This window comes from Ceratotherium simum, chromosome 34, assembly GCF_057802395.1.
Source record: "Ceratotherium simum simum isolate JZ-2026a chromosome 34, ASM5780239v1, whole genome shotgun sequence".
In the NCBI taxonomy this organism is placed as follows: Eukaryota; Metazoa; Chordata; class Mammalia; order Perissodactyla; family Rhinocerotidae; genus Ceratotherium; species Ceratotherium simum.
Genome location: NC_141933.1, coordinates 6,091,937 through 6,106,035, shown reverse-complemented (window position 1 = coordinate 6,106,035; position 14,099 = coordinate 6,091,937). Strand labels below are relative to the sequence as shown.

The 14,099-nt window shown below is 54.7% G+C and overlaps 2 protein-coding genes across 2 annotated transcripts; one reads left to right on the top strand and one right to left on the bottom strand.

Moving 5' to 3' along the window:
• Positions 1–2,867: 2,867 nt before the first annotated feature.
• On the bottom strand, positions 2,868–5,849 carry GPR152 (G protein-coupled receptor 152). The gene is made up of 2 exons (XM_004437830.3): positions 5,718–5,849; positions 2,868–4,641 (listed from the first exon to the last, which is right to left on the bottom strand). The coding sequence occupies exons 1-2, from the start codon at positions 5,808–5,810 to the stop codon at positions 3,259–3,261; spliced, it is 1,476 nt and encodes a 491-aa protein (XP_004437887.2). The 5' UTR covers positions 5,811–5,849; the 3' UTR covers positions 2,868–3,258.
• Positions 5,850–6,616: 767 nt separating this feature from the next.
• On the top strand, positions 6,617–9,860 carry CABP4 (calcium binding protein 4). Its single transcript, XM_004437707.3, has 6 exons — positions 6,617–6,979; positions 7,206–7,236; positions 7,317–7,460; positions 9,123–9,232; positions 9,573–9,720; positions 9,832–9,860. Exons 1-6 carry the CDS (start codon positions 6,617–6,619, stop codon positions 9,858–9,860), a joined length of 825 nt encoding a protein of 274 aa, XP_004437764.1.
• Positions 9,861–14,099: the final 4,239 nt, after the last annotated feature.

Below are 14,099 nucleotides of genomic sequence, written 5' to 3'. Positions count from 1 at the left end.
ATGCCCCTGGCCCGTCACTCTCTTGCCTTTACTTGTCCCCCTGTATGGTTCTTGTTTTTTTGTGTGTGAGGAAGATCAGCCCTGAGCTAACATCTGATGCCAATCCTCCTCTTTTTGCTGAGGAAGACTGGCCCTGGGCTACCATCCTTGCCCACCTTCCTCCACTTTATATGGGCCGCTGCCACAGCATGGCCTGACAAGCGGTGTGTCAGTGTGCGCCTGGGATCTGAACCCGGGCCGCCAGCAGCAGAGAGCGTGCACTTAGCCACTACGCCAGGGGGCCGGCCCACCCCTGTATGGTTCTTAATCACGACCTGATGTTATATGACATGTCTATTTGCTCTTGGTCTTGGTCTGCCTGGCCCGCTAGGCGGTCAGCAAATTGAGGGCAGCACTTGGTCTCGTTCCCACTGTGTCCACAGCACCTGGAAGAAGACCTCACACACAGCCTGTGTTCAGTTCATGGACGTCGGATGAATAAATGAATGAACAGCGGCCCTGAATGTAGAATTGAAAAGTGTTCATATTCACAACTCTCAGAATCAATGTCTGGTCCCTGTGGGGGAGGGGGTGGTGTCTCTCACCTGGAGAAGGGGTGAGTCTCCCCAGGGCAGCAGGAGCCCAGCCCCATGGGCTGTGTTAGGGCTGGGGTGGAGGGGCTGTGGAATGTCGGGGGTGAGCCCTCCTTTCATCCCCTCTGGCCTTGGGTGTGCCTGTTTCCTCCGACACAAAACCCGCCTCTGTGGACCACCAGGAGGACTCCTCTTTATCCCGCAAAACCCTTCATGGCACCACTCTTTCTCCTGGACAGCAATTACCCATTACGGGTGGGACTCCCCTGGGGGACCTTGGAAGTGGGGCTGGCCCGTTCTCCAAGAGGCGGAGTTTGGAGTGTGGACCGGAGTTGAAGGCAGGTCCCTGGCACTGAGGTTTTAGTTTGTGATCTGCTTGCCTTGTTGACAAGGTTTTGGGACCCCAACCTGGGAGGAGGGAGAGGGACACTGCAGAGTCCAGAACCTGCCCTCAGGGCGTGGGCACTCCAACGGAGTGGGAGGTGTGAAAGTGTTTCTGTGGAGGAGGAGGTGGTGTGGGGGAGGGGACAATGCCTGGTGGGCAGGATGCTGCCGCAGGGGCTGGGTCAGTGCTGGTCCCAGGCCTGCGTGAGGCCTGGGGGTGCCCACTGGTATAATCAAATTAATGGCTGTCAATTATTAAGCACTTACTCTGTGCCAGGCAAGGATCCAAGCATGTCACAGGGAGTAACACTCCTAGGAAGTGGGAGCCATTATTATGATCCCCATTTTACAGATGAGGAAACTGAGGCCCAAAGAGGCCAAGAGCCTTGCTGAAGGTCACACAGCTGGTGAGTAGTGGAGCCAGGATTCACACAACCCTGAGGAGCACCAGAGGCCACGCCCCTAACCCCACCTGTGTGTCTCCAAAACAGAAGGCCGGCTGGAAAGGCACCTAGCAAGTGCTCCATAAATATTTGTTGAAGGAATGAATTCAACAAATTCGTGCCTGTCTAGAAATCTCTCTCCCACTGGCCTCAGTGCCCACAATTCCATCACCAGGAAATGCTGCTACACCTTACCCCCACCTCCTCCCCAGAGTGCCTCTATCCCTGGGCTCAGTTAATGAGCACAACAGCCAACCTTGCAGGGGAGAAAACTGAGGCAAAGAGAGAGTGAGAAACCAGAACCCAGATCTGCCTGCACAGCCTGCTGCCCTTTTAAAGTGCAAGCACCCCTGGGAGGGGTAGCACATAAAATGTCATTGCCATTTACACCTTCTGGTAAGGGCATCTCTTAGCTGCTAAAGGTCACATGCTGAGCTGATGGGAAAGGACTGGGGGAGGGGAGGGGGAAAAGGTTCATGATTTTGGAACACCAGGGGCTGAGAAAAAGCTGGGTGGGATGGGTGCCAGATGAGACAGATGGGTATAAATGGGAAGTGGGATGGGGGTGGGAAAACAGACCTTCAGCACTTCCTAGTATTTCTTGCAGTGTCTGCAGCTCGAGAGGGAAGAGACCCTGGGTGACCTCTGGGGGCCCTGTGCCTTTTCTGGGGCCACTGGTCCCCAGGGCTCTCTGCTTGGACATATTCCCATCCCTGCCCCTGGGCTGAGGGCATAGAAGGGGCTCAGATGGAGAAGGGACCAGGGCACTCTGTACCTGCTGCCCCCACCGTGGTGGGCAGTGGGGGGGGGCAGGTGGACACTAGTTGAACGATTCAATGGAGCAGAACTTGGAATCCCCTGGAGCCACCCAAGGCACAGAGGTGGCCCCATACTCTTCCAGGCCACCTGGGTGTCTGCAGCCCAGAACTGGTCATGGGCACAGCTGATCTGCCCCGAAGCTCACAGGATCCCAGATGCTCAGCTAGGTGCCTCCTCCTCTCCATCCCCAGCCCCTGGAGGGACATCCCTGGATGCCAGTGAGGGAAGGGCATCTGTTCCCTGAGCTCCTACTGTGTGTCAGGCTCTTGCTGGGCCCCTCACACACTTTCTCATTTAATCCTCACAATGGCAGATGGAACAGGAGCTCAGAGGGTGAAGCTGCTTGTCCAGAGTCACCCAGAGCCAGACTTGAATCCAGGCTTGGTAGCTCTCGCCCGGCTCCAGCTGTCTTGCTGATGGGGGTCCTGCCCCAGCCTCACTGCCTGCTGGAGGCCGGGGGGGCTGGTGGAGAGGTCTTGGCCATGCCAGGCCAGCTTGGGGGCTCCTAGGGCCCCGGGCTCCTGCTGGCTTCTGCTGGCCCCTGAATGCCTCCCTCCTCTGCAAGGACTTCCTCCATTGGCCTCCCAGTGCCCAGGTTAGAGGATGGGACAGGGAAGAGGGGAGGGAGGGAAGGATCAAGAGAGGTCAGATCAAGCCTGGAGAAGTCCTCTCTGCCGTCTTCTCCTGCAGGACCAAGGCTAAGGGGGAAACTGTCAGTGGGGTCTGGGGTGTTGGGGGCAGAGGCCAGCAGGACACCATTAGCTGTGACCGCTCAGGGGGCTGTTGGGCTGCCGTGTGGGGGGACAAGCAAGGAAGAGCTTGGTGGGACTCAGGCAAGGACGCGATGCTCACAACAAACCATGTGGGACTTTTGTCTGCTTCATTTTCACTTCCCCCAAGTCCTCCTGCCAGGCCCAGGGGTCTTGGTGGGGTTTTCCACAGTGATTTCCTCCATGGCTCCCCTCCTCTCTGACTGCCTGGGTCCTCCATCTCCCTCTGGCTCTTCCTCTGCCCTGGCGGGCCTAGGATCTCCTGGACCCTCACGTTGGGCCTGTGCTGGGGGCCTCCTCTCGGGGGGCAATGCCAGGGCTTTCTCCCTCGGAGGCGGCAGGTGTGGTCAGGTTCTCAGGGGCCTCTGGGGTGGGATCTGTGGGTGGGGCAGAGGAGGCTTCATCGCAGGGGCTGGAGGCTGAGCTGGCAGCAGTTCTGGGGGTCTGGGCCTCACAGTTCACCTGGGGCTGGGCCGTGGAGTTCAGCTGAGACTGGACCACAGAATCTGACTGTGGTTGGGCCGTGGGATCTGCCTGTGGCTGGGCCGTGGGGTTCGCCTGTGGCTGGGCCTCAGCTGTTGGCCCTGGCAGAGTGTGACCCCCAGAGTCCACGTGGGTCTGTGGCTCAGCGGGTGCGAAGCTGCCTGGGCGTTCCTCGCGGAGAGCTGCCGCGAAGGAGGAGAACATCGAGTGCAGCAGGGCCCGGAGGTCAGCGCTGGCCAGGAAGCAGAGGAGGGGACTGAGGCAGCTGTTGAGCAGGATCAAGTAGTCAGAGTAGACCAGGGCCTCCCAAAGCAGGTAGCCGGGGTAGATGTCCCACAAGAAGGCCAGGTACAGCAGCTGAGCCAGCTGGTAGGGCAGCCGCAGGACCACGTAGGCTGACAAAATGGTCTTGGCCACACGGGCAAAGCCACGGCAGGTCATGGGCCTAGGCTGGTGGCGGCGGCAGGTCTTGCAGGCGGCAGCCTGGGTGAGCACGTGGCAGACGAGCAGCAGGAAGAAAGGCAGGGAGCCCCCCAGGATCTCGAGCATCCTCAGCGGCAGCTCCTCGCTGTCCCAGAAGTCCAGGCAGATGATCAGGTCATACCACCAGACGGCAGCCTCGGGGAAGACCAGCCAGGGCACACTGAAGAGTGTGGCCAGCACCCAGACCCCGGCACAGACCCAGAGGGGCAGGCGGGCTGGGCGACGCGCAGGGTACCAGCGTGGGCACAGTGCCAACAGGCAGCGGTCCAGGCTGAGGGCTGCCAGCAAGAAGAGGCCAGAGGAGTAGGACACACCCCACAGGAAGTAGTAGAAGCGGCAGGCAGCCGTCCCCAGTGGCCAGCGCCCTCCGTGCTGGATCTCCAGGATCTGGAAGGCCGCTGCCGCCAAGAACAAAAAGTCAGAGAGGGCCAGGCTGAGCAGAAGCAGAGCCAGCCGTGTGCCTGCTCCTTGCCGGGCCTGCGAGCCGGCCAGCCACGCCATGAGCCCATTGGCTGGCAGCCCCAGGAGCAGCAGGACCACCAGGAAGACTGTGTCCCAGCCACCCTGGGGGTAGTAGTCCTCGTCATCCAGCTCTGTGCGGGGCCTGCGGCCAGCAGCACCCACATTGGCTTCCATAGCAACATCCATCTGAGGTCCCCAGTGTACCGCTGGACACGGAGTGGGCGCCTGGTGAATCAATGAAGGCACGAATGATTATGACAGAGAGGGTATTGTGCATCTCCAGGAAAGTCACTGTCCCCCTCTGGGCCATCATCATCACCTTTCAGGTAGTTATTCTGTGCTAGGGACTTTAAATAGATTACCTCACCTAGTCCTCATACAACCCATTTTACAGGTGAGTACAGGAAGGTTCAGAGGATCAGAGACTTGCCTGAGGTCAGAGGCAGGCAGGGAGGGCCCAGGACTCAAACGCAGACCTAACCATTCTGCCCCACAGAATGCCCGTGTCCAAGTAGACTAGATCAGAGGCTTTCAAAGATATTTCTTAAGCTGGTGAATATTTTCTTTAAATGAAATATTATAGTGGAACTCCTATATGAACTAAAAGGGGATGCTCAGATTAAAGGAGGCAAGAGTGCCCCCAGGGATCCAGGGAACACAGTTTGAAAACCACTTGGTCAGATCACCACAGGCTCCTTTTTGTCTGGTATCCTGGGGTTCAAGTGTTTAAGATTCCAAGAAGGGAGGGGCCAGGGTCCCGTGAGCCCATAGGAGTCTGAGGGCAGAAGGGAATCTGGGGCAGAAGAGGCCCCTCCCCGGAGCCAGTGCACTCAGGGGAGGTCTGAGGCTCAGGGCCCAGGCAGCCTGGGGCCAGGAGGGCTATCCTGGGAGGAGCTGGAGCCTCTTCATCATCCTCTGCCCCAGCTGGGACCGTCTCCCTCTTCTCACAGCTCAGGCAGAAGGTGGCCCCCATTTGTCCCCTGGAGCAACTCAACAGAGGAGGCGGCTCAGCTGTGTGATCAGGATGAGGGTGGCTGGCACCCAAGAGGCCTGCTGTCCCCACCCCCTTCCCTCGCTGGTCAAGAGAGTTTCCCTCCGAGGGTGGAGAAGGCCCTGGTGGCAGCACAGAGTCAGGAGAGAAAGCAGATGCCCCAGAAAGACTGGATCCTGCTGTGGCCTTCCGCCAGGTGGCCTCCCCACCCCCAGGGCCCTTCCTCAGCAGACCCCACTCTGCAAGGTCCAGCTGCTGCTGGATCAGAGCCCTGGGTTCCCCCCGCCCCGACTGGTGAGGCCCGGCTTACCTGTGAGGCGCAGGCTGCTGGCTGGGAGGAGCAGGGCGTGCCTGCCTGCTCAGCGGTCAGTTGTCCGCATGGCCCCACGCCGGCCTGCTGCATGGCGCCTGGCGGCGCTGAGGCGGCCGGTGTGAAACCCAAGCTGGGAGGATATCAATCATTCATGGGGCTGCTCGCCGGGAAACCCTAACCCCCGCCCAGAAGGGCCAAGTGACCAGCCAGGTCCCCCCACCCCCTGCAGGGCCAGATGGCTGAAACTCCCTCACCCTGGGTCCTTCCAGCTCAGGGCAGGCCCTGTTTCCCCCTGGGGTCCACCTCCTCTGACGTCACCCCCATGCCCCTCAGTTGGCATTCAAGGCCTCTGTGATCTGGCCTCTCTTCCTCAATTTCACACACCCTCTGCTCCAGCCAGGATGTCTCCCATGGGGGGACTGCAGTGGGCAGCTTGTCCTATGTTTCCCCACCTCCCAGCCTTTGCCCACACTCTCCCTCCTGCCTGAGATGCCTTCCCGTGTCCTATCTCAGCCAAGTCCTGCCCATGTCACACGACCGGGCTGAGGCCTTGACTCTGCAGCAATATTGCCCTCATTTTATAGATGAGGCAGCTGAGGCTCAGAGAGGTGAATTTGCTGGGTCTCCCAGCTCATCGGTGGCAAAGCTGGAGTCGAAGCTCTTTGCAGCCACCATGTCTTGGCACCCCTTCTTGCTGAGGACAGTTCTCTTGACCCATCTGGCTCTGTCTGGCCACCCCCCGAGCCACGGGCCAGGATTAGGGCCTGGGCTGCCTGCCTCACTTACCCTAATCCCTCTCAGGACCTGATCCCAGGCCAGCAGCTCTCAGAGTGGGGGTGCATAAGCAGCTTTGTGGGTCCCAAGAGCCAAGGGTGCCCCGTGGTGCTGCTCTCCACATGGCCACAGGGCAGGCGAGGGGACAGCAGGGCCCAGACCTGGCCCTCAGCCCTCAGAAGCCCCCTGAGGGGGTCATGGCTCCCAAGAATGGTGCTGAGGGGCATCCTTTGACTAGGAGGAAGAGCAAAAGGGGGCTTCGAGGGTCCCGGAAGGGCAGCTCTGGGGAGCAGACCCCCATCCAGGGCCGTGAGGCCCCAGGGAGCAGCAAGAACCCCTCTAGGACGGGAGAAGGGCAGGAGGGGCCAACCCCTGCAGCCCCTGGGTCGGGCTCTCGTCGGCAGTCCCACCGGCACCGTTCTGCCCCGCAGCACGATGCTGCTCACAGGACATACGGGCCCCTGCTCAACCGCATCTTTGGGAAGGTCAGGTGGGGCCTGGGCAGGGTTGGGGGCCTGGGGGTGGGGGTGGGGACTCAGCCCGCAGGCTCAGCCCGACTTGCCCCTAGTGCTCAGGCCTCCTGTTGCTTCTGCTCCAGACTTGGGGAGCCTGGGCGGTGGGGCAGGGTTTCTGCAGTTTGGGGAAGGGTAGGTCTTGGGCTGGCCAGAGCCCTGGCTGGCCCGGGGAACACGCTGGACTATGCCCCTACAGGACCGCGAGCTGGGCCCCGAGGAGCTGGATGGTGAGTGGCCTTTGCTGGCGACGGTGGGTGGCAGGTCTCCCTGAGCCTGGCTGCCTGGGCCTGACCTCCCTCCCCTGCAGAACTTCAGGCCGCCTTCGAGGAGTTTGACACTGACCATGATGGCTACATTGGCTACCGGGAGCTGGGCGCCTGTATGCGGACACTGGGCTACATGCCCACTGAGATGGAACTCATCGAGGTCTCACAGCACGTCAAGATGCGAAGTCAGTACCTGACCCCGCCGGCCTAGGGTGGGGCAGGGCCGGGCCGGAGCTGCCTGGCTTTTCCTGGAGGCTGGGCAGCTCTGTCCTCTCTGAGCCTCATGGTTCATGGGGACGATGAGGGCGTGGTGGGAGGTGGATCTGAGAGTGTCTGGCAGGGGGGATGGTGGGAGTGAGGGGGTGGCAGTTTCCAGGGCAATTTAACGGTTTGACGTTGGCCCTGTCAGATGCAGGGACACCACGGATTGAGGAAGTCACCTGGCCATCCAAGACAGGCTCCAGGGGTGTCCCCACCTCTGTGATAAAATGTTCCCTGCTGGTACTAGCCATCTTTCTCTCTCTTTCTCTCTGCCCTCTCTCTCCCTCCCTCCCTCCCTCCCTCTCTCTCTCTCTCTCTCTCTCTCTCTCTCTCTCCTGGCAAGAGCCTTGAGAGGTTCTGTGAGGCCTGGTGTGACAGAAGTCTGGCCATTCCTTGCGATTAAATGTCAGATGGGCGGTACTTGTGTGATTATCATTAGCTGATTTGTCCTCAGACAGATATCAGATTCCCTTCGTTCCAGGACACCTACATTATTTTATTCTTGACAGTTTCCAAAGTGGGATGTGATTTACAATCGATGTGAACTTTTAGTGTCATCCTTCTTTTCTTTCCCCCAAGCTGTTAATTGACCATCGGAGTTTTTTATAATTGATGGTGTCTTAGAACCGAGGGACCAAATGGGTATGCTTCTTTTTTTTTTTTTTTTTTGCGAGGAAGATCAGCCCTGAGCTAACATCCATGCCAATCATCCTCTTTTTTGCTGAGGAAGACTGGCCTTGGGCTAACATCCGTGCCCATCTTCCTCTATTTTATATGGGACGCTGCCACAGCATGGCTTGACAAGTGGTGCATCTGTGCGTGCCCGGGATCCGAACCAGGGCCGCCAGCAGCGGAGTGCGTGCACTTAACCGCTATGCCACAGGGCTGGCAGGGCCGGCCCCTGGGTATGCTTCTTTTTTTTTTTTTTCTGTGAGGAAGATCAGCCCTGAGCTAACATCTGCCAATCCTCCTCTTTTTGCTGAGGAAGACTGGCCCTGGGCTAACATCCGTGCTCATCTTCCGTGCTCGTCTTCCTCCACTTTATATGGCACGCCGCCACAGCATGGCTTGACAAGCAGTGTGTCGGTGCGCGCCCGGGATCTGAACCTGCGAACCCCGGGCCGCCGCAGCGGAGTGCGCGCACTTACCCGCTTGCGCCACCGGGCTGGCCCCCTGGGTATGCTTCTTAAGGGGCGTTTATTGCTGCCTGTGGTGTTCCAGCACTTTATAACATGAACCCCAACCCCAATAGGAACCCACGGAGTAGCTTCTCTTATCCCGTCCCAGGATGAGGACAGAGGTTTAATAAGTCACCCAAGGCCATGCACGACTGGCAGCAGAGCCAGGGTTTGAACCGGGGCTGTTTGGTTCCAGAGCCTGGTTCTTTCCCCCACACTTGGGTGCTTCGCTGAGTGCACCCAAGTTCTTCACCCCCCAGCAGAGAGCAGGGGTCCAGCCTCCTACACCCTTGAGGGCGTGGACACCGTGCTCCTTCCTGGAAGCAGAACTGGGGAAGGGCTGGCCCTCGTGATGGCCCTCCTTGGGCCCCAGCCCTCACCATTGTGACAGGCTGTCTGGGTTTGCAGTGGGTGGCCGTGTGGACTTCGAGGAATTTGTGGAAATGATGGGCCCAAAGCTGAGGGAGGAGACGGCGCACATGTTGGGGGTGCGGGAGCTGCGCATCGCCTTCCGAGAGGTGTGGAGCATGGTTGGGGCGGGTGGTGGTGGCTGGCTGGGTGGCATCCTTGCTGGCCTCCCACCCAGGCCGGGGAAGATGGAGGCCTCAGCCTCTGGAGGCCCAGAGCCCTGCAGGTGGTGGGACTAGGATCAGGGAGGGGTCAGAAAGGGTTTGGCTCACTCCGCACTGGGGGATTCACCCAAGGCGACGTCTTGGAGAGGGGGCCCCTGTCTCGGCCTGGAGGAGGAGGAGGTTGGATGGGAGAAGATGAGGGCATCAGGCACAGGATGTGGCAAGTTTATGGGCGCAGGCAGAGGCAGCTTTGGGTGGGAGGGGCTGAGCCCTGCTGGGATCTTAGTTTGACAGGGACCGGGATGGACGAATCACGGTGGCGGAGCTGCGGCAGGCAGCACCGGCTCTGCTGGGGGAGCCACTGCTGGGTCCTGAGCTGGATGAGATGCTCCGAGATGTGGATCTCAATGGAGACGGCACCGTAGACTTTGATGGTGAGGCTCCCTTCCAGACAACCCCTGTCCCTCCAGCTCCAAGGCTGAGCCTGCCGCCTCCTGGGATCCCTGACCTGGATCAGTCCAAGCCCCACCCCTTCTCTCCCACAGAGTTTGTGATGATGCTTTCCACCCACTGAGGCTCCAGGAGGGAGACTGCGTCACCCCTCTGGCCCCAGACACCAGCAGGGTTCAAGCCGCACACCCTCCCCATGAGGCTCCAGGATGGAAGAGACCCAGCAGCCCCCAGGCTTCTTCTGCCCCTGACAACACCTGGCCGGAGAGTTGGCTTGTGATGTCACCAACCCACCCGTATCCTCACGCAAGGTGCCTGGAGGAAACCTGCCCCCAAGTGCCCATCATTCCCCAGCGTGAGCAAGATTTGGATCTCTCCAGCCCCTTGGGACGTAGGGCGCTCCCTGGCACTGGGAACATTCAAAGACGGGGCAGCGTTGGGAGGGAATTCTGGTAACATAGTGAACTGAGAGGGTGGCTGGAGGCTTCCCAATACTTACGCATAGAAATGTTAAAAAAAAAAACCAAAGTGAACTTGAAAGAAAGAAAGGGATGACCCCGGGGACCAAAGCTGGGTGGAAGGAGGGAAAGATACCGTGGGGGCTTCAGACGTGGAAAGAGGCTCGGGAGCCTGGGCTCTGACACCCAGGAGAGATGAGAGACGTGTAAAAGAGAGGCTGGGGAGCAAGACACGAGCCTGAGTACATTCTAGGGTCTCAGGGGGCTACCTTGTTCTTGAAAAGGGACCAAAATATACCTCGACCTCCCAGCCTGAGGAGGTGGCAAGGGTACAGATGTTCAAGGCCTTGAGTGGAAAAAGTTACCCTAGAGAACCTGAAACTCAGGTCTGCACATCGAGCAGGAGTGTGGTCTGTCTCCACGGTATGAAAAGCTGAGAAACAGGAAAAAACCTCTGAGAAGGGCACTCTTTCAACCCAAGGCACATGGGACTTAAAAAAAAACCCCCTGTCACTTCTGAAGATGAAAATTACAAATCACCATGAGGGAGACTAGGCAGATGTGACAAATGGGAGAATTGGCACCCAAATGTGTCAATAATAGAAGAATCCAAAAGAGACCATAAAGTAAATGCAAAAAAATTGAGATAAAAGGAGGAAGAGAGACCAAGATGCAGTTACAGGATAATATGAAAGTAGAACAGGAAGATTTAAAAAAAATAACCCAGTGGAACTTCTAAAAATAAAGGATATAGCCATTGGAATTAAAAAAACCAATGGATAAGTTCAACAGCAGATGAGACATAATTTAAGAGAAGATTGAACTGGAAGCTATATCTGAGAAATCACTCATAAGGTAGCATTGAGGGATGAAAAGATGGAAAATATTAAAGGGTAGTTAAAATTTGTCATTCGGAGTCTCAGGAGGAGAAAATACAGAGAATGGGCATGAGGCAATATTCAAAGAGATGATGGCTGAAAATGTGCCCAGGAGCACATGGGAGCCAGAGAAGGATAAATAAAACACACGTATATCTAGATGCATCCCAGTGAAACTGCAGAATACTAAAGGAAAATCGTATAAAGAACTCGAGAGAAAACTCAGATTACTTACCGAGGAACAGTAATTAGACTCTCCAAAGACTTTTCATTGGCAACAGCAGATGCCGGAACATAATGGAATAAATCATTCAATGTGCAGAGGAAAAATGATTGCCAGCCAAGAAGCCTATACCTAGCTCAATCATTAGTCAAGAATGAAGGTGAAATATAAACTTTTTCAACAAAGAAAGGCTGAAAGGGTTTCCAGCCCACATACTCTTGTTGAAGGGATGGCTTCAGTAAGAAGGAAATTCAATCCCGAATGAAGGCAGAGTATGTACTAAATAACAGCCAGGAAAATAAATCAGTAAACATATTGGTAGATCTGAAGCAGCATTAGCTGTAAAAAAATTAATTTGGGGGATTTTAAAAACAAGGAGGGAAAATAAAATGGAAGATGGGAGGAGATGCTTTAGACATGCTGACATCATTTTCTTTTTTTCCTAGAGAAGAATAGATTTATTGATTAACTTTAGACTTTGTTAATGATTTAAGGGTAACCATTGGGCCGGCCCCGTGGCTTAGCGGTTGGGTGTGAGCGCTCCGCTGCTGGCGGCCCGGGTTCGGATCCCAGGCTTGCACCGACGCACCGCTTCTCCGGCCATGCTGGGGCCGCGTCCCACATACAGCAACTAGAAGGATGTGCAGCTATGACATACAACTATCTACTGAGGCTTTGGGGGAAAAATAAATAAACAACAAAAAAAAACCCAAAAAATTAAAAAAAAAATTAAGGGTAACCATTAACATAACAGAAATAGAGACAGATGTTCCATTCAATAGTCAAATCAATAGAGGAGGAAAACGAGGAAGTGAAGAAATCTTGATTAAGCCAATAGAAGCCTGGGAAAGAGGGAGAAAAAAGCAAAGAAAACCACAATACATAGAAAACATTAAAACAGAAGGTAGAAATAATCCTTAAAAGGTCAAAAATTACAATAAATATAAGCAGATTAAGTTTTTCAGTTAGAAGGCAGAGAGTCTCAGTCTCAGAGGAAAGTGTCAATATTGGACTGGGTTCCCTGGGAGTGACAGAGACTCAAAATAACAATGCTTTAAACTACATAGAAGTTTATTTCCCCCACAGGAAAGACCTCAGGTGAAATCCAGCTGTGTGGTCTTCAGGGACCCCGGCTCCTTCTGCTAGCTGTTCTGCCATACCTAGGGTGTGCCCGTGTTAGTTTGCTTTCCAAGTGGCAGGACAGGGGCAGGAACAAAGAAGAAAGGGGGCAAAGAACATGAACCACTTACACCCCCTTAGGCAGGCTCTTCACCTGGTACACCTAGCTGCAAAGGATGCTGGGAAATGCAGTCTTTATTTTGGGTGGCCATGTGCCCAGCTAGAAACCAGGGGTTCTTCTTCTACAAGGGCAGGGAGTAGATACCAAAGGGCAGCTCTCAGGGTCTTCCCCCAGCTGAGTGCAGGATCTAAGAGACACACTCAAAACATAATGAGGACTGAAAAGCTGAAAGTGATAGCTTGAAAAAAGATTTGCTAGGAGGAAATTAACCAGAAGAAAGCTAGTAGAACCAGAGGCATCTCAGACAAAAGTCGGCTACTTGGCAAAGAGCATTAGGCACAAATTGAGTCTCAATTCACTAAGGAAATCTATATGTTCCTAATCTGGATGCAACCATTAATGTGTTTTCCAACTAAAAAGAAAGCCTATTTAGAGTTTATATAGTCATTACTCTCTGAGGATAGTGTTGCTGTCAATTCAACTTAGATGACAGAAATTAACCAGCAAAAAGCAAGCATGCTGGTCACCTTAAAACTTTAGACGTCGTGATTCACAGTGTTCTGCCAAAGTGTTCATATAGAGCAAGAGTTGGCAGGCTTTTCTGGAAAGGGCCAGATAGTAAAGATTTTAGGCTTCCAGGACCATGTGGTTTCTGTTGCAAGTGCTCAAATCGGCTGTTGTAATTTCTGTCACCAAGCAACCAAAGTCAATATACCAATGAGTGGGTGTGGCTGTGCTGGAAATTTAATAAATAGTAACTAATTAAATTTGATTTGTTGACACTAAAATTTGAATTTTATAAGCTTTTATGTGTCACGAAGTCTTATTATCTTATTATTCTTTGACTTTTTTCCAACCATTACTAAAAGGTAAAATCTCTTCTTAGCTTAGGGGCTGTTTTGGGCCTGTGGGCTCTAGCTTGCTGACTCCTGATATAGTCTCAGAATGTGGAGAATGACCACTTCTGGAATACCTTTCTGTTTAGTTAAGATTGTGGAATGATAAAAAGTTATGAGCATAGTAGCAACTCCCTGTATGAATAGTCTATTTGCTCACTTTCAATGAATGGTTTTGTAATTTTTTTTCTATGTTGGTTCTGACTATATTTATTCAAATGTAATTTTATGTCGAATTAATCTGGTAAGACAAACTGTGGACTTTATTCTGTATGTCTTTTTTATTTCACTTTTCTAGATTTTATTTATCTTACAAAAGTACTGGTCCATGACGGGTTAAAAATGAAAACTGGTCCTTTACCACAACTGGTTTGAGAACCACTGATTTAGGAGTTCCTGCTCGCAACTGGTGCCCCCAAAAATGCCATGACTGGAGGCTGAGGGTAGGAAGTCTGGGTGTTCAGTCCTTCAACAAAGTCATAGAAACCTAAAGGCACGGTCCTGGCTGCTGCAGACACAGTGGAGGCCAGGCCAGGCCAAGTCCGTTCTTAACGGCACTCAGGTTCTACCGGGGAAGACAGACATAAACACGGAAGTATGTGAACAGGGTCTTGTCAGCCCCCACTCCTTCAGCCAGCCCCTCAGTTGGCCGGAAGTGACCAGGAGCC